Here is a 23,988-nt window from a genome sequence, read left to right on the forward strand (position 1 = left end):
TACATTGGTTTAGAACAATATTGCACACATGCATAGTACATTTTAAAAAATGTAATCACTTTTATTATTAACGTTTTACTAAACTTCTAACGTGGTGCAAATATTGTAATTATATTGAATATTTCGTTTTATGAATGTAAACGAAAAACTGTTTTCAATTAACACAGATCTTATTGATTTAAATGTTGTCGACATGTTAAATGGTTCCCATAGACCCGAACACAACGTAAATGTTAATAGTGTATGTATTTCACAGAAACGATCCGTATTGTTTAGTCTGACGTATGACCCAACTTGATGGCAGAAACCCTAAGGCTAAGTATTATTTGCTTTGATGTACCGTTTTTCCTTCTCGTTTTTATCGCTTAATTTCTGAACGGGTCTTTGACCCGACGTTACTTTCCGGGCTTTGCCGAAACCTTCCAAAAGTAATTTTACGAAATCAGTCCTGAAACGACGGAGACATCACTTCCGGGTTTACAACAGTGGTGACGCTGTGGCTCCGCAAGTGGATGTTATTGGGTGCGATCGCGCTCGTGCCTTTCTGCGCATGTGTAGAACGAGCTTGCAGTCTCCCGGTTGTTTTGTTTTAATCTGTGACGCAAAATGTGCGCGTCCTCGTCTTCTGCAAAAAGAGTGTAAAGCATGGTTATTTTGGCAAGTCTGTGGTATGTTGGGATAGTCCCGTCATCATGAATCACGTCGATTATTTATCTACGGTACGATTCAGCACTTTGCCGATTAAACAACAACTGGAAATTAAACATTTGGGACCGCACCAGCCTGATGAGTTAGTAATCATCCAAGAAGGAAACGGGAAAAAGAGATCATTCAACCCGGAGTGGTTTTATAGGAAATCCTGGCTAACGGCCAGCATCTCCAAAAAAGCCTTGTTCTGCTTTCCGTGCCTTCTTTTTGAAGGGGAATCCGTGTGGACGACGACGGGATTTACGGACTTAAAGCACCTGTCTGAGCGACTGGCCAAGCACGAGAGCTGCGCCTCGCATGTGGATAACAGCATCAGACTGGGCTTACTGGGGCAGACGAATGTGTCCTCCGCGCTCGATCGCGTGCACGGACGGGACATCGAGGAGCACAACCGACAGACTGAAGAAAACCGGTATGTTCTTGGCAGGATTATTTCTTGTATGAAACTTTGTGGGAGATGCGGGTCAGCCGGCTCTTTAAACCCGGCCATTTTTAAATGCATTTTCGAGACGATGTGCGAGGGGGATTCCAGACTTAGGAGACATTACGAGGCAGAGCCTTATTTCAGTGGCATCTCTTCTGCCGCCATTCAGAACGAACTTTTGGACTGCATGTACAGCGTTTACAGGGACGAGGTGGGCCGCCAGTTACTGCACACGCCTTTCGTCGCGGTGATGACAGACGAGTGCACGGACGGCTCCTGCAACTCGCACATGGCCGTCGTCCTGCGCTACATGGTGAACAACACCGTGATCGAGAGGTTTTGGGAATTCATCGAGGTGAAGGACAAAACGGCTAACGGTCTGGCCACCGCCATTATGGCATCTCTGGACCCCCTGCACATCACCAACAAGCTAATCGCGCAGACGTACGACGGCTCTGCGGGGAGGTACGGCAGCGTCCGCGACATCGAGGCGCGCGTCAAGCAGCGCTACCCCCTGGCGCACTTCGTCCACTGCTACGCGCATCCGTTGAACGCCACGCTTCAGCAGGTCTGCTCGGCCAGAAGCTCGGACTTGAAGGTGTTTTTCGCGGACCTGTCCACCTTCACCAACTTCTTCTCCAACTCCTACAAGAGAATGGCCGCCCTGAACGAGGCGCTGAGCAGACGCGTCCCCAGGCGGCAAGCCGCCCGATTGAACTTCATCAGCAAAACGGCGAATTCGGTTTGGAAAGGGCGCGAGGAGATCAAGGAGTGTCTGCAGAACATTCGGACGCAGGAGGGATGGGACAAGGCCACCATCAGCGAGGCTTACGCTCTAGCCATGCATCTGCAGGACCCCAAGTTCTTGCAGTTCTCCCAGTTCTTCTCTGAACTCATGCCGGAGGTGGACCTTCTACACGGGGTGCTGCAGAAACGGAAGATGAACGCCAGTGGCATCCGCCTTGCGATTCAGACGTTCAAGAAGAACGTGGGGCTTCTGAGGGAGAGAACTGACTTGATAGCCCAAGAGGGCACCGAAGGGAGTAAGAGAATAAAAAGCGACGCGGCCGCCACCATGCAGGAGGCATGCGACGCCGTGCTGAGCCAAGTGGACGAGAGGTTCTCCGAGAGTGACCACTTGATCGCCGCCCGGCTAGTGGACGGCACGCTCTTCCCCAAGTTTGCAAGTTCGTTTCCGGTGGTTGAGCTGGAATTTGCAGCCAGACTGTGGCCCGTGGCGAATAAGGAGAAGCTGAAAACGGAACTGACTTCGCTGTACCAGCACGTCGAACTGATCAGGGGGACCACCATGTTGTCTCTGTTGAATTCTGTCCACGAATACAACCTGCAGGATGTCATGTCCGAGACGGTGACACTTCTTAAAGTTATCATCACGACGCCGATGACCAACTCGGAATCCGACAGGAACCTCTCCACTCTGAAAAAGGTCAAGACGTTTGCCCAGAATGCCACGGGGCAGCACAGGCTGAACGCCTTGGCTATGCTCACCATTGAAAACGGATTCATCCACGGACTGCTGAATTTTGACAGCAAGGTCATAGAGCAGTTTGCACACATGAAGGACCGCTGTGCCACCTGCCTCTTCATGAAGTGACCTTAATCGGTAAGTTTGCTGTTGGCTTTGCTGCCTTCCACACATCACTTAGATAGTTGAAAGTTCAAAGTTTGGTCTTATGGTCCTTGAGGTTGCATGCAGTCGACATGAGCACCACGTGTAGCGCGACAAACATCAAAACGATAGACCATTTCTTGCCACACACGAGTCCATGAGTTTACTGAATTCACAGATTCCTCAATTTTGATGTTGCAAATCTCGAAGACTAGCGGGCATAGATGGAACAAACATTCTTACTTTAATGTACCCCCATAGATGAATATCGCAGGGGGTGTAAGGTCTGGAGACCTGAGAAGGCCACAAACGATGAGCAAGATCTTGTTGTCCACCTCTTCCAATCCATCATCCTGGAATGGTGTCGTTCAGGTAACGCCGGACCTCCAAGTGGAAATGAGGTGGTGGCACCATGTCGAGTGCATGCAACCTCAAGGACCACAGGACCACACTTTGAACCTCCAGCTATCCAGTGATGTGTGGAATGTGTTCTTGTTTGAAATACATTTTTGAAATCTGCTCTTTCATTTTGAATAGCCCGGTAAATAAAAAAAAATAAAGGCTTATCCCGAGGAGAATGAAAACGGTAAGAGGTAGGAGCTTTATAAGAAATGGAAACGTTCTGGATTTTAAAGGAAATTGCAGGGTTGCAGCAGCAGCAGACATAAAAAAACGCACAAATATACACGACCGGTCCAAAGTGTTGCAAGACCTCAGGTCTTCTTCAGATGTTGAAATGCAATGAATGACCTAAAAGGGTGAGCAGTAAACTGCCAGAGGTTTGAATTTAAAGTTTAGGGTTAGCAAAAACTGAAATAAAAAAGGGGAAATGTCAGAATGTTACAAACGGAGACTCATCCGGGAACCACTAACGGGTTACAATCTACCGATGTCCTGTCCTGCAGCCTTCGAAGTTGATGAAGCCTTGCACCCAATTTGCGCAGGTGTCCCAACTTCTGTTGATTACTTAAAAAACCCTCCGGTCCGTCTGTCTTAAAGGAAACCCTATCACTACACCCTCTTGGACAATGTTCGAGTGATAACGGCAATTAAGAAATGAGATGAGACAGAGCATCATCATCAGAGGTGTTGGCCTTTCATTTAGAGAAATTGCAAGAAATTAAGGGAACTCGGGAAGAGTTAAAGAGTCTAATGGCTCCAGGAACGAAAGATCTCTTGTATCTGTCCGTATTGCAGTTCTGTGATAGCAGCCTACCACTAAACACACTCACTTCTCTGCCGAATTATGGTGGTGTCCATAATAGATGGCCGCTTGCATAGAGTCCTCCTCTCTGTGGTAGGCGTGATGGAGGTGGGATCACATCAGGGATTGGCTCTGAGTCCTTTCTTATTTGCAATGGTGATGGACAGGCTGACAGATGAGATTAGACAGGAGTCCCCGTGGACTGTGATGTTTGCTGATGACATTGTGATCTGCAGGTCGAGGAGATCCTGGAGAGGTGGAGATCTGCTCTAGAGAGGAGAGGAATGATGGTCAGTAGGACCACTAAGACAGAATACATGTGTGTAAATGAGAGGGAGGTCAGTGGAATGGTGAGGATGAGGAGAGTAGAGTTGGCGAAGGTGGAGGAGTTTAAATACTTGGGATCAACAGTACAGAGTAATGGGAATTGTGGAAGAGAAGTGAAAAAGAGAGTCTGTGGTAGGAGTGACGGACGTGGGATCACATCAGGGATCGGCTCTGAGCCCTTTCTTATTTGCAATAGCCCCTTGTGGCCCAGAGGACAAATATACCACCTCTCAGTCCCTCCAGGTGTCCTGGCCGGGTCTGACGCTCAGCCTTCTTCGACACATGTTAAGATCGACATCTGTCAGGCATCCGTGGGTCCTTTACCAAACATTCAGTCTTTATTTAATTTGAAACGGGAACTTCATAAAAGCCCCCTAAGTGTGGTGTGTCTTCCCTAAGTCATTCTGTATTTATCTCTCGCTTTGTAAGATCAGCCGCGCATTCCTACAGTTAGGTCCATACTGTAAATATTTGGACAGAGACAACTTTTTTCTCATTTTGGTTCTGTACATTACCACAATGAATTTTAAATGAAACAACTCCGATGCAGTTGAAGTGCAGACTTTCAGCTTTAATTCAGTGGGGTGAACAAAACGATTGCATAAAAATGTGAGGCCACTAAATACAATACAATACAATAGTTTATTTTTGTATAGCCCAAAATCACACAGGAAGTGCAGCAATGGGCTTTAACAGGCCCTGCCTCTTGACAGCCCCCCAGCCTTGACTCTCTAAGAAGACAAGGAAAAACTCCCAAAAAAACCTTATAGGGAAAAAATGGAAGAAACCTTGGGAAAGGCAGTTCAGAGAGAGACCCCTTTCCAGGTAGATTGGGCGTGCAGTGGGTGTCAAAAGAAGGGGGTCAATACAATACAATACAGTACAGTACACAGAACAATTTCTCAATATAGTAAGAAATAAAAAAAAAATATATAAATTTTAGAAGTACAGAGCAGAATTTAACAGTAGATGATATATCCCATAATAAGATTTGTATTTGTGTAGAGTCCTGGAGACCTCATCCTTCAAGCTGCCTCCCCCATTTGGCCATTCCACAGCTGAAACAGTGCTGGGCCAGCCAATCCGATGAAAGGACCCTTCTCTCCCATGATTCCTGCGATCCTCCATCTGGGATGACTTTTCCTTAGGCAGGCAAAACAACTTGGCAGGTGGGCCATGGCACCAAGTGCCACATTTGAGTACCGAGAACAAAAAGAGAATAAGTGAGGGTTATTATACAATTCTAACTGTCAAGTTACTTATGTTTAAGTGCTAATGACTAACAACAGAGATGCAGTCTGTACAGTTAATCAGCAGCTCTAGTCAGGGTGTGCTAAACTGAAGTAGTGAGTCTTCAGCCGGGATTTAAAAGCTGAGACCGAAGGGGCATCTCTTATAGTAGCAGGCAGACCATTCCACAGTTTAGGGGCCCTGTAACTAAAAGCTCGACCCCCCATTGTTATTTTATTAATCCTTGGAATCATAAGCAGACCGGCATCTTGGGATCTTAATGTGCGCTCTGGTTTGTAAGTCATGATAAGTTCAGACAAGTAAGCCGGACCTCGACCATTTAATGCTTTATATGTTAAAAGAAGGATTTTGAAATCTGCCCTAAACTTAATCGGGAGCCAGTGTAAGGATTTAAGAACTGAAGTTATGTGTTCGTATTTTCTTGTTCTTGTAATAATTCTCGCAGCCACATTTTGGATTAACTGGAGGCTGTATAAAGAACAGTTTGAACATCCAGTGAACACCGCATTGCAGTAGTCAATCCTACTAGAGATAAATGCATGAATTAGTTTCTCAGAATCCTGTTTATTTAAAAAGCGCCTTAATTTCCTAACATTTTTAAGATGGAAGAAGCATGTTGTGGACAACTTTGTAATATGCGCTTTAAATGACATGCTAGAGTCAAAGATAACTCCTAGATTGCGGGCTGATTCAGTAAAATTGACTGGGATTCCCATTGAGTTAAATGATGACAAAATATTATTGTGATCAGCATCATTCCCTCCAACAATTAACATCTCTGTTTTATCTGTATTTAAAGACAAGTAGTTCTTATTCATCCACTCCTTTAATTCACTAACACAACTAATTAAAGACAACATTGGAGAAACTTCATTTGATTTAAATGAAAGGTATAACTGGGTGTCATCTGCATACGAGTGAAAATTAACATTATGTTTCCTAATGAGAGATCCCAGTGGAAGCATGTAAAGTGAAAACAGTGAAGGTCCCAGTACTGAGCCCTGCGGGACACCATATTGAACTTCTGTGTATAATGATGGAGTACTGTCAGCACATTTCTGTACATATTGGAATCGATTTGATAAGTAAGAACTAAACCAAGCGAGCACGGTGCCTGTAAGCCCAACATCATTTTCTAGCCTGTGCAGTAAAATAGAATGGTCAATGGTGTCAAATGCTGCACTTAAGTCCAACAACATAATTACAGTGGAGTTTCCTTCATCAGAGGATATCAGAATGTCATTTACAACCCGTGTTAGTGCCGTTTCTGTACTATGACCAGTGCGAAAACCAGACTGGAATTTCTCAAATAAATTGTAATGCATAAGGTGTGTCTGAAGCTGACTGGCGACTACTTTTTCTAGTATTTTAGAGAGAAACGGTAAATTTGAAATAGGCCTATAATTATTTAGTATGTGTGGGTCAAGGTCTGACTTTTTAAGTAATGGTTTATTGACTGACACTTTTAGTGTATCAGGTACTGTGCCATGCAATAATGAACTATTGATAATGTTTAGGATAGGCGCTGCAAGAACATCCATTGCACTTTTTACTAGTTTTGTTGGCACTGGATCTAGGGAACAAGTAGTGGGCTTCATTTTAGAGATTAAACTTAAGACTTCCTGCTCAGTTACAGGATTAAAATTACTAAAGTGCTGAGTGCAATGTGAGACAGGGTCTGCTAAGCTAGTATTTGGTTTGTACTGTGATGCAGAGATCTGGGATCTTATATTTTTAATTTTCTCATTGAAGAAGTTAATAAAGTCTGTACTGCTAATGTCTGTTGGTATTTTGCACTGTTGATCTGAATTTCCATTTGTTAATTTAGCCACTGTTCTAAACAGTGCCCGAGGATTTTTATTATTGCTAGCTATTAATGTAGAGTAATATTCTGACCGAGCTTTAAAGTGAGCTTTTTTATATTTATTAACACTCTCTGTCCATGCAATTTGAAAGACATGTAGCTTTGTTGTTCTCCATCTGCGTTCCAGTTTTCGACACTCTAATTTAAGAGCTCGAGTGTTTTCATTAAACCAGGGAGAGTTTCTATGTGCTTTGATCACTTTTGTTTTAAGGGGAGCCACTGTGTCCAGAGCATCTCTCAAGGTCACATTATAATGTGATGTTAGCTCATCTAAATTGTTTTCCACGTTTACATTTGATGTTAACTGATCTAAATGGTTTTCCACAATTACACTCGACTTACTCAAAGTATCTATAAATTTTGAAGCAGAATTACAATCTAGATGCCGCACTGTCTTTGTTTTAATCTGGGAGTGTGTTGACAAGGGCAGGACCAAATCAAATGTAATTAAGTAGTGATCAGAAATAACTTCATTTAATGGAGTAATAATTAAATTTAGAATTTCAACTTTGTAAGTTATAATTAAATCTAATGTGTGGTTATGATTATGAGTTGGACCTTTGACATTCTGACAAAATCCTACTGAATTTAACAAATAAGTAAAACATTTGCTAAAAGTGTCAGTTTCCACATCAATGTGTACATTAAAATCTCCCATCAGTACTACGTGATCATAATTTATAGCCCAGTCAGATAAAAGGTTGCTAAATTCAGTCATGAACAATGAATACGGCCCTGGTGGTCTATAGACTAGCACTATAATTGTGTTGGAATCTGTTTTAATATTTAAGATGAATGCTTCAAAGGATGTAAAGTTGCCTAAATTTTTAGAAGTGATTTGCATTTTGTTACAATGAATTATTCCAAGGCCCCCTCCTCGACCTGAATCTCTAGACTTATGAAGGAACGAGTATCCATCTGGTGACGCCTCAGCTAGGGGTACAGTGTCACATTTACTAAGCCAGGTTTCGGTGAGAAGACACAGATCAGATTTTGTACTTAATATAATATCATTTACCAAAACAGCTTTAGTGCCAAGAGAGTGAATGTTCAATAAGCAGCATTTAAAACTGCAGGCTTCTTTCTGAACTGCTGGTATACTTTTTGTTTTAATTTGAAGTAAATTTCTATTACAGATGCCCCTGGTGGAGGGTCTGGTTTTATCCCTTGGTCTAATTATACACCTTATTTTTTGGTTATCAATTAATTTAAGGTTTGTATCAAGACTAAATTTACTGGATGCCCCAAGACAAGGATTATGGGTAACAGCTTCAGGAAAGTAACAGGTGGGATAAACAACAGCCTGTGATTTAAGATCACATGACTGCGGCCTGGATGGTGCTCTAATCAGTCAACCAGGCAGTTTTGCTGCCATATTTTGGGATAATACATAAGATCCCCTCCAGTTAGGATGAAGACCATCTCTTCTGAAAAATCCAGGCCTTTCCCAAAAATCATCCCAATTGTTCACAAACGCTATGCTTTTGTTTGCACACCAGGTTTCTAGCCAGCAGTGAAGGGAATGCAATCTGCTATAAATCACATCCCCTCTATATAATCTTGGTAAGGGGCCAGATACAACTAAATTCCGACATTTTCTTTTAGCTTTGATGCAAAGAGAGATGAAGTTCCTCTTTAATACCTCAGATTGCTGTGAATAAATATCATTAGTGCCGACATGCAGCAATAAGGTAGATACTTCATCGTCGGCGACACGGTCCAATGCGGCCTCTATGCCAGAAATCTTGGCCCCTGCGAGGCACTTAACATGAACTGCTGGTTTAACATAGTTTGGAATTCTAACATTCCGCACTATGGAATCGCCAATTACGAGCACTTTCTTATTCTCAGTTTCCACAGGCGCGCTGCGGAGTGCTGAGAATCTGTTCTGGGTCCGAATTGGTGACCTGGGTGCCGGGGGACTATATTTTGGATTCTTAGACCCCCGTCTTACTGTTACCCACTCGCCCTGTGGCTGAATTGGTGCTGCTGACTTTGGCCGTGCACTGACTACAGGAGAGACTGAAGCCGAATCAGAAGTAGCCGAATTGTCTAAACAAAACCGAGTCGATCCAATTTTCGGTTTGCCTAATCGCTATCAGATTCCTAATGCGGTCCTCCAATTCGCGTATTTTCCCGACCAACTCTAAATTAACTAAACACTTTTGGCAGGTGAAGCTGTCTACAATGTCGGCCGGAAAACCTGAACTGTACATGCTGCAGGACACACAACATATAAACGTGCCCTCAACGGGCAGAGCGCAGATAGAACTTACGTTTAGTGGTGATGTCATCTTCTCCATTTTCTGTAGTTTACTTAAGTGCTTTCTGCTTCAGAGACTAAAGCATTTTGTGAACACAATCCCTTCATTTGAGGGGCTCAAAAGTAATTGGACAAATTAAATAACTGGAAATCAAATGTTCATTTCTAATACTTGGTTGAAAACCCTTTGCTGGCAATGACAGCCTGAAGTCTTGAACTCGTGGACATCACCAGATGTTGGGTTTCCTCCTTTTTAATGCTCTGCCAGGCCTTTACTGCAGCGGCTTTCAGTTGCTGTTTGTTTGTGGGCCTTTCTGTCTGAAGTTTAGTCTTCAACAAGTGAAATGCCTGCTCAATTGGGTTAACATCAGGGGCCTCATGTATAACGCCGTGCGTAGAACTCACACTATAACATGGCGTAAGCACAAAAGCGGGATTGTGCGTACGCACAGAAAAATCCAGATGCAGGAATCTGTGCGCACGCATACTTTCATGTTCTTCTACTACATAAATCCCGATTTGCATGAAAAGTAACGCACGTGCACGCGCCTTCTGTCCCGCCCCAACTCCTCCCAGAATTACGCCTCTTTGAATATGCAAATCAATATAAATAGCCTTCTGTGAAAAGACAATGGGAAAAGCACGGGAGAAAATATAAGAATTTCAGCGAATACCAAGTGGAGGCAAAGGAAAAACGTACTATTTGTTGGTTTAAACAGTGGTATAATCAACAAAAGAAAGCTGATCGAGTGACAGAGTGTCGGAGAAACTCGAAGGCTCAACTTCACAAAGTCGCACAGTGCCCGAAATAAAAAAGAAATCACATATCAAAGTCGCCGTGAAAAAGCGAGTCGTAGCCCACCGTCTGAGTGTCATATGAAAGCTTATTAGGGTACAGACAAAAAAAAAAGGCACACAGTGGGGAAAAAAGCACGAAATGTCAACTTTAATCTCGAAATTTCCACTTTAATCACGTAGTTTATTTTGCCATTAAAGTAGAACATCTTAAACTTCATCTTAAAATCGTTTACTAGTTTCTCAAATCCTATTGTAACTAAAGTGGCATGTTAAATGCTTTGTTCTGTATTTGATCTTCTATGTGCTCTATGTGTATGAATCACTACCTGCTTTTTAAACGGGCTTTCTCTTTCTCCGACAGGACACATACTCCATTACATTCTTGATATTACAGCTCTCTGAATAATTAAAATACTGAGATGTATACGTGATATCTTTTTCATGATGATAGGAATGAAAGCATGTTATTAAACATGGGAACACGGTGGCGCAGTGCTTGTTCATGTCTCACGCAAGAGGCTTGCTGCGCCATGCGTGACCTTTGATGAAATAATTTATTACAGAAGTACTGTCTCTTTCAAACGTACTAACCTCCAATTCCTGTCCTTACTTTTCTTTCTCCAAAAACTCAATCGCCACACAATAAGCTATGTAATAGACGTGAAGCCATCTGTAAGCTTAGAACTTCGATTCTTCAAAACTTTTAAGGAACATTGAAATATCTTAGTAGTACGTGTTTAATTATTATATCCGTCTATCTTTCCAGTGTCGCGTCAGCACCAGCAATAATACAGCGCAAGGCAGGAACAATTACTGAACTAGCTAGTGCTGCGGCACCGTGTCCTCACATGTTTAATTATTAACAATACAGATTATTTAAATGAAGTTAAAGTTTTATCTGTATAATATAATCAACATGTTTTGCTGCATTTCGTCTTAGAAATGAATACCGTCATCACATGTAAATACGCGCTTTATAAAGTGGCGCAGGTTGTGCAATATTATAACTGTAGTGCAAGTTTACAGTGAGGTGATTGTACTTATAAGTAAACAATTATATAAGGAGCAGTTGATGGACTGATTTAGTGTTTAGAGTTCTTGGGATGAAACTGTTTCTAAACCGCGAAGTCCGTACAGGGACTAAAGCGTTTGCTGTGGCTCAGGCAGCATCTGCTTCATGCTGTGTACCGATAATTCTCTTTCCAATCAGCTGCTGCTGTGATTTCCCACTCAGATACAGTGATATAAATACTCTGAGTGGTGCAGTGAGAGTAATGTGGAAAAAGATGATCTGCTGTGGCAACACCTAACGGGAGCGGCTGAAAGAACATGCAGTGAGAGTTACAACGCTAAAGCAGTTATGGTATTTGGAATACTATGGCTATTCCCTGGACCATTATATTGCTACAGGTTAATTACAATCAGATGCATTACACTAATAAACAATATGCAGTTAATTTCAGTGTATTTATAAAGCCACGCCAGGAATGTGGATTTAAGAAAGAAAGAGTGATCACACAGGAACAGTAGCACTGCTTTGACGCTGGGTGCCGCCAGTCTGCAAAACCGGGCGGATAAATTGCGTACGCCAAGGAATGAGTTACCGTGGAAATGTGCGTGGCTTTACGCCAAGTTTAGGTTTTATACATCGCGATTTGAGCGTGGAAAGGTTCGTACGCAACATTTCTGTGCGTACGCACCGTTTATACATGAGGCCCCAGGTGACTGACTTGGCCATTCAAGAATTTTCCACTTCTTTGCTTTAATAAACTCCTGGGTTGCTTTGGCTGTATGTTTTGGTCATTGTCCATCTGTATCATGAATCAATTTGACTGCTGTATTTAGCTGGATTTGAGCAGACAGTATGTCTCTGAACACCTCAGAATTCATTCGGCTGCTTCTGTCCTGTGTCACATCATCAATAAACACTAGTGTCCCAGTGCCACTGGCAGCCATCACACTGCCTCCCTCCACCGTGTTTTACAGATGATGTGCTATGCTTTGAATAATGAGCTGTTCCACACCTTCTCCATACTTTTTTCTTGCCATCATTCTAGTAGAGGTTGATCTTGGTTTCATCTGTCCAAAGAATGTTTTTCCAGAACTGTGCTGGTTTTTTTTAGATGTTCTTTAGCAGCAAAGTCCAATCTCACCTTTCTATTCTTGAGGCTTATGAGTGGCTTGCACCTTGCAGTGCACCCTCTGTATTTACTTTCATGCAGTCTTCTCTTTATGGTAGACTTGGATATCGATACGCCCGCCTACCCCCTGGAGAGTGTTGTTCACTTGGTTGGCTGTTGTGAAGGGGTTTCTCTTTACCATGGAAATGATTCTGCGATCATCCACCACTGTTGTCTTCCGTGGACGTCCAGGTCTTTTTGTGTTGCTGAGTTCACCAGTGCTTGCTTTCTTTCTCAGGATGGACCAAACTGTAGATTTTGCCACTCGTAATATTGGAGCAATTTCTCAGATGGGTTTTTTCTGTTTTTGCAGCTTAAGGATGGCTTCTTTCACCTGCATGGAGATCTCCTTTGACCGCATGTTGTCTGTTCACAGCAAAATCTTCCACATGCAAGCACCACACCTCAAATCAACTCCAGGCCTTTTATCTGCTTAATTGATAAGGACATAACGACGGACTTGATCACACCTGCCCATGAAATAGCCTTTGTGTCAATTGTCCAATTACTTTTGAGCCCCTGAAATGAAGAAGGGATTGTGTTATAAAAATGCTTTAGTTGCCTCACATTTTTATGCAATCGTTTTGTTCACCCCACTGAATTAAAGCTGAAAGTCTGCACTTCAACTGCATCGGAGTTGTTTCATTTCAAATTCATTGTGGTCATGTACAAAACCAAAATGAGAAAAAAAAATTGTCTCTGTCCAAATAGTTATGGACCTAACTGTATTTCAGATTGGAATTTATGAGTTTACATTTTAGCCAGCAGCCACACCACCCACCTGTAGCTCAGAACAGGGCAACCTCCTGAACGATGCTAAGCATGCTGGGACCCTGAGAGACCACCTGAATGAAGCTAAGCATGCTGGGACCCCGAGAGACCACCTGAATGAAGCTAAGCATGCTGGGACCCCGAGAGACCACCTGAATGAAGCTAAGCATGCTGGGACCCTGAGAGACCACCTGAATGAAGGCCCCAGCCCCAGAGACCAGCCAGGAAGAGCTTAGGTTGCTGCTAGATGAGGTGTTGGTGAGGCCAGCAGGGGGCGCATACACCCTGTGGTCTGAATGTGGATCCCAGTGCCCCCTGTGACATGGCAGGTCCTGCTCCATGCTGCCTCTTCTCTTTTCGGAGTCTCTTGAACCCAACACCGTCGGTAGTGTAACTGGATGAGCTGGCAGAGGAGGACAAATCATACTGGGAGCAAGGGGATGGTGTAAAAGTGCTTGTGCTTTTATTACAAAACAAACCAAAGAGTGTCCAGAGTGCAGTGCTTCAAAGTTCCATAAATGAAGTGACGAGTGGAGGTTAAAATCCATAATAAATAAATTCTTTTAAAACGAGGTTCATATTAACAGGCATTTCCTTTTCCAAACACTCGGTGCCTTCTTCTTTCTAACTGGCGGCTCCCCTGCTTATCCCAATGGGCTTTGCAACGGGGAGCTGCAGCTGACCACTTCCTGGTCCGGTTGGCTACATACGGCTCACTCGCCAGGCTGAGACTCGGTTACCCTACCCCCCCCCCCCCCCCCCCCCCCCCCCATTGGCCAGGGCACTCACACTGGGGCTCGGCCTCCCGCTGCCTTCCATGGCGAGCCATCAACCTTCTTGGTCACTCCAGCTCTTGAGCGACTACTTCCATCTGCCTCCTCGAGCATCGGCCACACACTCCTTCTGGGGCTCTCTAACCTCCGCTCCCTCTTTCCTTCTCTTTTTTTTCCTCCCCTTCTGCACTTGTGCTTCTCCTCTTTATAATTGGGATGTGGCACAGGTGTGGCGATTAGCAGCTCCCGGCATCAATTACAGACACGGGCGATCACATAACTGTGCACTTCCATGCGGAAACAACCCGCACTTGCATTGAGCCCGGGAACCGCTCCTGCCATGCTACCACCTCCTTAAGCCGCAGTTATTTAAAAACTGCCCATCTGTTTAGAGCCGTGTACCCGCTATATCACACCACCCAGTCTAGCGTGCTGTTAAAATGGTGCCATCCTTCGGGTGAGATGTAAAACCGAGGTCCTGACTCTCTCTGGTCATTAAAGATCCCTGAGTATCCTTCGTTAAGAGTAGTAAGGTGTACCCCGATGTGCAGGCTAACTTGCCTACCATGGCCTGGTCATTCTTGCCCCCCTAATCAGCCCCTGTCTCTAACTGTCTCTCTCACCACTTCTCTACCTAATAGCTCACATGTGGTGAGTGTACGGGCGCAAAAATGGCTGCCGTCACATCATCCAGGTGGATGCTACACATCTGGTTGGTCAAAGTGGCTTCCCACTTTGTGAGTAGTGAGAAAAAAATTAGGCAACAGACAGAAAAAGGTTTGGAGATGGCCACCCCGTGCAGTGAAAAATCAGCAAAAGAAAAGCTGAACTACCAGGGTGAGTCTGCTCTGTAAATATGGTGGGTAGGAGGAAGAGGTGGAGTCGGGGGGGGCTGGAACAGGAAATGATGTGGCAGGGAGGTGGATTCTGGATACCAGGAAATGATGTCATCAGGGTTTGCCGGCAGTGATGCCAACGGTGGGTGGACCGGTGCTGATGTCATTGGGAGGCGGGGCCTTTGGCTGAACTGCAGATGAAATAAGAGGAGCGAAGATCAGGTTAGAAGTGGTGACCCCCCTGTCTGGCTGACGAATAACACTATCTGAGCCCGTGAACTGCCCCCCCCCATGTGACAACGTGTGAAATAATCAGAATCGACACACACAAAAAGGTTGGGGCAGCCACCTGTATCTCTGAAGTGCATAGATTGGAGTCCAAGAGTGAGGTACGTTTGAGTAGTCTGTCATTTTAAGTGACGTCATTTAGGTCCGGACCCAGAAGTGATGTTCAGAAGTGGCGCCGTCAGGGCAGAATTTCCCGTATTTGGTCTGCAGAGACAACAGAGGAAGATTTAGTGCACACCGCCACCCCCTGGCCTGGCGAGGAATTACCTTCATTTGGTCCATTCCGCTCCCTCCTGTGGACACGTGTGTGACACACACTATATGCACGTAGAAGCAGTATCATCTTGTCAGTACGGTGGCCCATGTGCATCGTGATTTCTGTTTTGTGTAATGGTGGCGTGTCGCTGTGCATTGCCACTCCAGGAATACTGCTAGATGTGCTTAGCTGATCCCGCTTCAATTATCAAGTCGGGGCTCCTTCCTGCTCTGACATTTGCCAGCCTCCTCTCCCATGGGGTGGGCCATGACACCAAATTGTTGAGAAACACAGCACTATCGGGTCCCAAACCAGACAGGGGTCTGAATTCTCTCAATGGTGGGAGTTTTATACTCTTGTTTGCCTGTGAGTTCGAGTTTTTGGGTTTTATTATTTATTACTTTTATATAAGTTAATGCACTTCAGTACCTTTAGTTATACACCTGATGTGCCCCGTAACGGTGCCCGTTTTCCGTTGTGGCAGGATTGGTATGACAACCGAGGAATGAGCTGTTATCACCATGTATGTTTGGCCAGTGGGGGCTAGGTGGTCTCTTGGCCTTGGGACCCCTGCAGATCTTGTTGTTTTTCTGCCCTCTGATCTTACTTTATTCTTTGTTATTTAGTGTTGCCTAATCTTATTTTTGTTTCACGCAGACTTTTCTTTCCTCATCTTGTAAAGCACATTGAGCTGCACCATTTGTAGGATAATGGATATGGGCGCTGGGCACATCGAGGCGCACGTGCACTGCCACCCGCCACAGAGCAAAAAAAGAAACGAGAGTATTCGAAGGTTATATTACAGTATGGACGGAATCCCCATAGGTCCATGCTGTGACAACGCGCGCGCCTACAACGTGCTTGCAAAAGGAGTCACGGCTCAAACCAAAGAAAACACAGAAACGACACTACGACCTGTGAACTACACCTGCACGCCAGGTTGTACAGCCGCCCGGACGCGACCGCCCACACCACCGCATATACCTTCCATGATATGTCTTCACGCAGCGGTTTCCCACCGAGGAGCATATTGCGCTGTGGCGCTCGCCCCACAGTCAGACGCAGCGGCTTCCCAGAGTCAGTAGGTGGCCCCCAAACAACACAACCTGTTCAAGTAGTCGGTGTCAGCGATGGCAACAGACTCACGTCTCCACAAAACGAAACCGCTTTAGTACAGATGTGCTTATTAGATTAAATGACATTTCCCCAGACGCTCCTGCCCTCCATGATATGTCATCCATCCACATATCGGACAGAACAGAAGCTGATTGCCATTCTAGGATTTCCGATTCGCTGGCGAATTGCGGGTTTACTTGTGTACTCTAGAAATAAATGTTCTTGTTATCAGGGAGCACATGCGTCGTCGTTTGGTCGCCAGTAAATATAAGGAGGGACCGGGGCCGTCATAACGCATGGGCACGCTGCCCGGGGCCCACGTTTTTTCTGATGCCCATGTTGTGTTTCTGTTTTGCTATCAAAACAGGGGGCCCAGTGCTCTACTCTGCCCTGGGAGCCCAGGAAGCTGTTAAGACGGCCCTGGGAGGGACCCCCTTTTTCAAGTTAGCAGACTAAATTAAAGCGTAACGGATGGGCACACTTACTTCTTCACCACAGTGCTGTTCGGGTTATTTGAGGTTTTTTTTTGGTTAAAGATAAGAAAACCGTATCAAGGGAATAAAGGACGTGGTGTCAAATCCTTTTTTCCGCTGTACTGTCAGCCGAAGTCGTGGCTGCCGTGTATAAAACAATGCAGAGAGTGGAGCACCCAGTGAGAAAACGTTAAATCGCGTATGCAGGAAACCAAGCGTTTAGTATCATGTCGAGGATTTTTATTTCTTGTTACTTTAAAGCAGCCAAAATATAATGAAACGTGTCAGATCTGTGCAAGTATGAAAATGGCGGATGTGTGCTAATGGTACTTTTATCTCTTCCCAGGTTTTTATTCTTTGAAGTGAAGAACGAGGACCAGCTTGACATTCCCGAGGCACAAGAGTGTGTCACAGTTCTAAATAAATCATGTTTTGGATGTCTGATGTGTTCTTGATAATACCGGGGGGGTGCTGATCATGCGCTGGTGATCACATACAATGGCTAATGTGCACCATGTGGTGCAGGGCTGGTTTTAAATAAATCATTGCGCCCCCTGTAGGTGCGGGATTGTGTAAATGCACTTTGCTTCTCTGTTTGACCAGAAAGGAAGGGGAGCAGGAGCCGACCCGCACCACTGTCACACACACAAAGCGGGACATCCCCTGTCCGTCTCCTTGTCACTGGTGCCTTCTGGGTGTCCGACGTTCGGTCTGTGCTGTTGTCGTCTCGCACGTCCGTCACACAAACTCTGCAGGCTATCCGTCTCGGGTTGCCCTTTGCATTGTCGCTCTTGATGTTAACAAAGCAGTTGCAGCATCTCCAAAAAATATTCGCCACCTTGGAAGTTCTCACATTTTCATGTTATTGACTCACAGAGGATTTAATTTTGGCTTTTTTGACCAAAAACGGGTTTGTAAAGTCAAACGTGAAAGCAGATCTCTGTAAAGTGGTCTAAATTAATGAGAAATATAAAACACGAGGTCATTGAATGCGTTGGTACTCGCCACCAATCACGCACGTATCTAGTCGATGGCAGCCATGACGCCCTTGAAGTCTGTGTGTTCAGGTCTCTCTCTCGATTGGCTCGGCCATTTTTTCTTTGCCAAACTCTTCAGCCTCTGTTGGATGTCATGGTTGGCTGTAAGTGAGCAGCCTTTGACAAGTCCAGCCACAGATTCTTCGTTGGATTGAGGTCTGGACGCTGACCTGACCACTCCAGGACATTCACCTTGTTGTTTTGAAGCCATTCCTGCATAGCTTTGGCTTGACGCTTGGGCTCGTTGTCTTGTGGTCTTCTCCCAAGGCACTGGCTTCTTGCAGGTTTTCCTCCAGGGTCCTGCCAGATTTCCCTGCATTCATTTTTCCTCCTCACTAGCCATTGTTGCACAGAAGCCTCCCCACAGCCTGAGGCTGCCAGCACCACCACCCTGCTTCATGCTGGAGATGGGTTTCTGATTATATGCCATGTAGTCTGATGGCCAAAAAACTCAAGTTTGGCCTCTTTGGACCTCCATCTGACTCGGTCCCCCGTGTGTCTTCTGCCGAGAGCTCCTCTGTGTTTTGTTTTCCTTTCTCGTATACGAAGTATAGGGAAAAGATTATAATCGTCCAAAGCTTCGATGTCGAGATTTTGATGAATCTCAACGTTTTAGACCACCCTGACCTTCTTGTATACAAGGTATAGGGAAAGTATTGGAATCGTCCAAAAAATTCAACCTCGAGATTTTTATTAATCTCGATGTTTTAGGCCTCCTGAAGTTCGATTTACTTTCTCCTAGGCAAAGTATGGTAATCGTCCAAAGCTTCGATGTCGATTTTTATGAATCTCGACGTTTTAGACCTCTTGGAGTCCGATTTATTTTCTCGTAGGGAAAGTATTGTAATCGTCCAAAGCTTCGATGTCGAGATTTTGATGAATCTTGATGTTTTAGACCTCCCTGACTTTCTCGTAAATGAGATATAGGGAAAGTATTGTAATTGTCCAAAAATTCGACCTTGAGATTTTTGCAAACCCCATGCCCCTGTATTCGGATTCAACGGGTTGGAAAAATGGATGGATGGATTTTTACAAATCTCGATGTTTTAGACCTCCTGGAGTCCGATTTACTTTCTCATAGAGAAAATAGTGTATTCGTCCGAAGCTTTGATGTCGAGATTTTTATGAATCTCGATGTTTTAGACCTCTTGGAGTCCGATTTACTTTCTTTTACTTTGATTTGTTGTTGATGGTTCTATAATGTGCATAAATATATAAATATAAGCATTGTCTTGCAATTTTCTCCTCAAATATCCATCCCCATATCCGAGTATACGGGTAAGTCGAGGGGAGACCACTCACGATTGTTTCCCTTTACCGCTCTCCTATTAAGGTGAAACTGGTGAAACAGCCAGGCCGTGATGTTGTCTGCATTGTCCCACCAAGGTGATTCACTGTAACTTGTGAGTCCTTCAGAGATCTTGGAGGTCTCCAGGTGGCCTTCCTCACTGGTCCTCTTCAGTTTTTATGGATGGTCCCAGAGGTCTCCTGGTGGCCTTCCTCACTCGTCCTCTTCAATTTGTATGGACGGTCCCGGAGGTCTCCTGGTGGCATTCCTCTCTCGTCCTCTTCAGTTTTTATGGACGGTCTGCTTTAGGCTGTCCCATTTCTTCATGGTTGATTTAACTGGATACCCCAGTTTTTTAGTTTGTCATTCCGAGGTATCGAGTGCTGCTTGATGACGGAAATGATGAATTTAAAGGATTTTACCACAAGGCTGCAAAGTAACAAATTGTAATAAAAGTGGAGGGGTCTGAATACTTTCTGAAGGTATTCCACTTACCCGCTTGTGTGAAAAATGTTGAAGATGTCCCACTGCTGAAGTTCTGTCTCTAGCCTTCTGTTCTGAAGGAACACGTTGGGCCGATGCTCTTTGTTTTTTTGAGTGCTTTAGTGCGTCCGTGGGGTTTGTCGATTACTGACTTGGGAGAAGCAGCTCTCGTCCTGGCAGATGTTCCATTTCGCCATCATTTCGGTCTCTCACAGTGAGATTTGCCCAACCCCAAAGTAGCTCATCTGTATGACGCCAATGGATTCAGAGAAACTGTGAGGACACTTTTTTTTTTTTTCACGTTCGTTTTAATTATTTGGTCTTTTATTCTCATAACACAAGCAAATGCATTTTTGTACAATGCTAGCAGTTACCGCACTCAGTTTATTACAAGTTAGCAGATTCTGACCCCCCCTATACAATATGGCGTATTGAGCTACGAGACTTTCACACGTGTTTAGTTAGAGAGGTCGGCCCGTTTTCTGTTTTATATTAAACTTCCAAAGCTGCGTTAATGAGGGCGTCTTTAGAAGATGCAATAGAAAGCAGCAAGAAGACAATGCAAGATATGGAAAATGAAGCGTAAATCAACTCAAAGATGGCATTTGCGTTGTCTTCTAACAGTATAGCGCCTTTCACAACCATTTTCTAATGGCAAGAACATTTTTTTTTTGCCTCTTATTGATCATGTGACTACAATCCCAAACAGTTTTTATTGATTTTACGCAGCTTCATGTCTTTGTATACTCTGAAATGAAAACATGGAGCGAAAAAATCATTGGAGAGGAACAAAAAGAAATCATAGAATTGTTCAACAAAGTTAAATCTAAATTTTTGACTCGTCAAGGTCTCCTCATTTTGTGAAGATAACAGATGAAATCACTTGTGGCGTTCTTTCTACGGTAGAAATCGAGTATTGTCGAGAACGTTCCTCCCAGAAAACTGTTGCAGATGTTCCCACACTGCAGGTTGCATTGCTTGCATTCTTCTGTCCAGCTCATCCCAAAGCATCTCGGTGGAGTTGTGTGACTTGAAGCCCACCATCTTGTTCTTTTCTTCTACGGTAGTTCAGACCCGCCCTGGAAGTGGGCTCTGGGATGTTATCATGGTGTGAGATGAAACTCTGACCACCAAGGTGTAGACCAGATGGTATTGCATGGTGTTGCAAAATACCATGGTCTAGGTCTTTTAGGTTGAGGGTGCCAGTCATTCTATGCAAATCGCCGATTCCTGCATCCAGCAAGTGAACCGTAGACCCTCATGCTTCCTCCTCCATGTTTGACCGTTGGTGTCACACACTGTGGTGCCATTCTTTTGATTTGGTGTGCAAAAAGATTTAAAATTTTGTTTCAGCAGTCTAATGGTAAGGATGGAGGGAGTAGAGTTGGCGAAGGTGGATGAGTTTAAATATTTGGGATCAACAGTACAGAGTAACGGGAATTGTGGAAGAGCAGTGAAGAAGAGAGTGCAGGCAGGATGGAATGGGTGGAGAAGAGTGTCAGGAGTGATTTGTGACAGACGGATATCAACAAGAGTGAAAGGGAAGGTCTACAGGACGGTAGTGAGACCAGCTATGTTATATGGGTTGGAGACGGAGGCACAGGAGACAGAGCTGGAGGTGGCAGAGTTAAAGATGCTAAGATTTGCACTGAGTGTGACGAGGATGGACAGGATTAGAAATGAGGACATTAGAGGGTCAGCTCAGGTTGGGAGACAAAGTCAGAGAGGCGAGATTGAATTGGTTTGGACATGTGCGGAGGAGAGATGAGGGGTATATTGGGAGAAGGGTACTAAGGATAGAGCTGCCAGGCAAGAGGAGAAGAGGAAGGCCTAAGAGAAGGTTTATGGATGTGGTGAGAGAGGACATGCAGGTGATGGGTGTCACGGAGGAAGATGACGAGGACTGGAAGATATGGAAGAAGATGATCCGTTGTGGCAACCCCTAATGGCAGAAGAAGAAGATTCATCAGTTTAAAAAACCTTCTTCCAGTTTTCGGTTGTAGCAGTGCTGATCGAAGCCCACATGGGCAGGGTTGATGGCTGCCGCCCCTCCATAGTGGCTAGTTGGTATAATTAGACTTCAACGACCTGCGTGGCTCCCCCTCAGCGCCCAGAGTGTGTGCGCCCTTTCAGTAGTGCATATACTGCAGACTTTAAGGGGTTTGTGCCCCTTGGTGTACGGACCGTGCACACATTTACTTTTAAAAATGGCGCCCAGTGGGTAGCAGCAGCAACTCGGCATCATCAGAGATTGATGACCTCCCCACTCTGTGTCTGAAGCCTTCAGAAACACAAATGGTGCCCCTTTGCGTGCATACCATGGACATTATTATCTTACATCTATGATCGAGGGGTGGGTGCTTCCCTAGGCATCCAAAGCGTGTGACCATTAACTGTCAGAAATGACAGTGCCCTCAGTGGATGACTGTGTCTCCTCATAGATTGACCAACTCGGAGTAGTCCACTGGTGGTAGTTTGTGGATTTTCCTTATTTTTGCACTTTTAGCGATGGATTTCTTGCCACCCCTGGACCAATCATATCTGCAGCTTGAAGTCCTTTCTTCTCAATTGAAAGTGACACTTTCTGTTAAGCTGTTATCCTGTGAGGCGTCCATCACACAAGCTGTTGACGTTGTGGCTGTGGGTCTGCCAGCCCTGTTCCTGGCATTTCTCTAAAAGAAAGACCTCCACTTATAGGGGGTATAATAGTCTTTGTTAATTGCCCTTTTCTCACCATTATTATAGCAAAAAACAGAGCAATACTGTCCAAATAAAGCTTCAGAGGGAATAGACCCACAGTTTGTTCCAACACTGTTTACAAACTTCGCCAAAATGGACACCTTTCAGTTAGAGTTGGTGAGGTTGAATCATCTAAAGTCACAATGCCAGACTACAGTCCATCTCAGATTTCTTTCTGACTTTACGACACGCTTCTCTTTCGCCTTCTCATTTGGATGCCAGGAAGGAGAAGAAAAATCACAACGTCTCCTGAATACACAGCATGTTTCCACTTGTGTGCAATGTGGGATTGGGGGGGGGGTTATCTTGGGTTCAATGCACTACACTTTGTTGAGGCTGAAGGGAAAGCGTGAGTTTCTTTCGTTCTTTTTAAGTTTCACAATGTGTTTGGTAATAGGCATGTGAAAACAACAAGAGGGTTAAATGGCCAGATCCACATACAGCTAAGAAGTATCGAGAAGGGGGTGGGGGTTGGGAAAGGTGGGGGTCCAGATAACATGAACTCTTGGCCGGCCATCTCACAGTGCATCGGACTGCTCCCCTTGACTCTGCTGCATCTGCTGCTGCATCATCTTCAGCATCTCCTGCATGCGGCGCAGCTGCAAAAAAGACAAAAGGAGACGTCGTGAAAATGTGAGGAGACAACAAAGTGAACCGTCCATTAGACAGCCTGCTGATCGTCATGTATCTGCTTCATAGAGCAACTGAACCCAACCCTGCACCCATCTTCAGAGGGGTAGTCTCTGGCACTCACTGGCGCAATAAAGGGGGGGGGGGGGGTTTGGACAATTCCGAGGGCCTCTGACTGACAGGAACTATCAAAAAATGACCAGTCTAACTATCTATCTATCTATTATACTGCCAACTATACCAAAATGAATATCTATCTATCTATCTATCTATCTATCTATCTATCTATCTATCTATCTATCTATCTATCTAATCCTGCCTACTACACCAAAATCTATCTATCTATCTATCTATCTATCTATCTATCTATCTATCTATCTATCTATCTATCTATCTATCTATCTATCTATCTATCTATCTATCTAATCCTGCCTGCTATACCAAAATCTATCTATCATTCGTCAAAGCCAGAAGGAGTATAAAAGCGAGCTGCTCACAAAAGATGGTGTCTCATTCTGGACCCCCTACTCATCAGAGAAGGAGCTCCAAACCAGACCTGATCTGCTAAGGATTCCTTGCCAGGGGCAGTTTAGGTTCTGCTATTGCACCATTGGGCAATGCTTTTGTTTCTTTCTCAAATTGTTATAAA

At 44.6% G+C, this 23,988-nt stretch overlaps 3 protein-coding genes across 3 annotated transcripts in view; 2 read left to right on the forward strand and 1 right to left on the reverse strand.

The window, feature by feature from the left end:
* The window catches only part of LOC114661759 (nicotinate-nucleotide pyrophosphorylase [carboxylating]-like), a 188,100-nt gene that overhangs the window by 120,943 nt on the left and 43,169 nt on the right, over positions 1–23,988 (forward strand). The gene's annotated exons all lie outside the window — the stretch shown is intronic.
* LOC114661764 (uncharacterized) lies at positions 574–17,599 on the forward strand. The gene is made up of 2 exons (XM_028814954.2): positions 574–2,756; positions 17,509–17,599. Exon 1 carries the CDS (start codon positions 693–695, stop codon positions 2,745–2,747), a length of 2,055 nt encoding a protein of 684 aa, XP_028670787.1. The 5' UTR covers positions 574–692; the 3' UTR covers positions 2,748–2,756; positions 17,509–17,599.
* LOC114661765 (septin-4-like) overlaps positions 20,273–23,988 on the reverse strand; it is a 28,497-nt gene continuing 24,781 nt past the window's right edge. The window contains exon 11 of the mRNA XM_028814955.2: positions 20,273–23,308. Within this exon, the coding sequence (XP_028670788.1) occupies positions 23,228–23,308 (81 nt within the window). The 3' untranslated portion in view covers positions 20,273–23,227. The remainder of the gene's footprint in view (positions 23,309–23,988) is intronic.

Source organism: Erpetoichthys calabaricus, chromosome 12 (genome assembly GCF_900747795.2).
Source record: "Erpetoichthys calabaricus chromosome 12, fErpCal1.3, whole genome shotgun sequence".
Lineage (NCBI taxonomy): Eukaryota > Metazoa > Chordata > Cladistia > Polypteriformes > Polypteridae > Erpetoichthys > Erpetoichthys calabaricus.